This window comes from Pundamilia nyererei, unplaced genomic scaffold, assembly GCF_000239375.1.
Source record: "Pundamilia nyererei isolate P.nyererei 1_Seehausen unplaced genomic scaffold, PunNye1.0 scaffold00113, whole genome shotgun sequence".
Lineage (NCBI taxonomy): Eukaryota > Metazoa > Chordata > Actinopteri > Cichliformes > Cichlidae > Pundamilia > Pundamilia nyererei.
The window spans coordinates 337,677-339,607 of record NW_005187514.1 but is presented as its reverse complement, the minus strand read 5'-3'; the positions used below and the strand labels follow the sequence as shown (position 1 = coordinate 339,607).

Genomic DNA, 1,931 nt, shown 5'->3' with positions numbered 1-1,931 from the left:
CAACTCTACTAACTAACCTTATGAATGAAATAAAGTTCACTATCAGTAACATCATAGCACCCACCCAGCCATTGGCTGTATAGAAACTCGGTCATGCTAGTTAGTACGAGTTATTGTAACTAACTGTAAAAAGTCAGTATAACGAAAATAAACTCCACCTAAACTTGGCTTATATCTGACTCAGATAGACTGCAGGTCATAACTTCTTACCTGAAGTTCAGTTCACCTGACACTCGGACCGGCGGCCGCCTCGGATCTCTCCTCCTCCTGTCTCCCCTTTCCCTCAGCCACCTGCTGGCTTCTGTAAAAGCTCCGCCACAGTCACCACCAAACAACTGAGTTATTTTTACACATCGGCCAGCATCTGGCCAGTCCACCACCTTTCAGTGTTTATACCGTTACAAAAACAACAACAACAACAAAAACATAGGCCAATGAAAACAAAAAGTCACCATCACCGGTATGCCCGATGGCCAGTCCAGCTATGGTCGTGCCATCAGTTAACCCTTTGCGTGCCAGCTGTGGCACACGTGTCCAGGTTTGCCGACGCCTGCTATAGCAGATAAGAGTGTTTGTTTAAAAAGATGTGAATAAAACATTGGAACAGACCTTTTATCTATGACAAGTACTGCTATCAAAAAAAGGCTGAGATGGGAAGATTATTATTGTGAAGGCATTTAATGTGAGAATCAGTCTGATACGCTTGTATGGTGTCTTGTCACAAAAATGGGGTCACTCTAGCAGTACTGTTGTGTTTTATTTTTTATCTGATGGGCGGATTTGTGAGTTCATAAGTGGAAGTGATTCTGGAGTTGACAGCTGTCTTCTTCTGTTGTGTCATTCTCATCAGGGGTCACATCAACCTGACAATGCTGGGCGCCATGCAGGTGTCAAAACATGGAGATCTAGCCAACTGGATGATCCCAGTAAGTTTGCTTTTGATTGCCCACAGCTGTTAACTTTTTTCCACATTTGTTGTTTCTTCAGCACCTGCTGTGGTTCAGCACAGCAGTATAATGAGCGTGCTCCAAATGTTTAATTTGTTGAGGGTTTGCTGATAGGGTTTACTGATATTTTTGTAATTTTATTTAATTATTTTTATTTATTGAGTTTGTGTCAGGTGGGTGTTTGGTAATGTAAAAGTTGTGGTACGGTTTTATTGTTACATTATTCTAATTGTATACATACATCCTTCTGTCAGTATAGTACATATTCATACTCATTCTTTGTCTTTATCTGGCTTTCAAGATCTAAAACACTGAATAATCCATCACTATATAAATAATTACTTGTTGTAATATTAGTTCAAACATGTAACTACTACGAATTCTCTTTCAGAATACTTGCAACGGTACTTGTATCAATATTCAACCGTTCGATATAGTGGTTTCAGTTCGGTACGCATATGTATCGAACAATACAAAATTTTTAATTTACTTTATCAACTTTTCTTCTGACGATGCTGTCTGTGTTGAGAGCTCAGTGGATATGTGTTCGACTACTCCGCCTAGACTGCACTGTCGAGGAAATGCCTTTCACTCTCTTGTTTGTGAGTGCTGCAGCATAATGGGTGTACAACATTATTATTAGATATTACATCAGGTCAGTTGGTCCTAAGACCACAGTGGCCTCAGACCTTGGGAATGATTACTAAGGTCAAGAACCCATTAAAAGCCTCTTTGCCATGTGGGAGTCCTCAACCAGAATGCCCCCTGGCCACAGAGTTTTTTTTTTTTTTTGTTTTGTCTTTTTGCACTGAAGTGCTGACGTGTACGTGCAGAGTTGTTTCAGCATGTACATCATTTTATAGACACATCTCCTCTAAGCGACAAACTAGAAACGGGCACAGTCTTGGAGACATGCAATTTTACCATGCAATTTCTTGTGTTATTTCCTTTTTTAGTTTTTCCTCTTTAGTCTAGCCCTCAAAG

At 40.2% G+C, this 1,931-nt stretch overlaps 1 protein-coding gene across 1 annotated transcript in view; it reads left to right on the top strand.

The window, feature by feature from the left end:
- oxct1a (3-oxoacid CoA transferase 1a) overlaps positions 1-1,931 on the top strand; it is a 53,699-nt gene that overhangs the window by 24,449 nt on the left and 27,319 nt on the right. The window contains exon 13 of the mRNA XM_005741704.2: positions 851-926. Coding sequence (XP_005741761.1) covers positions 851-926 — 76 coding nt within the window. The remainder of the gene's footprint in view (positions 1-850; positions 927-1,931) is intronic.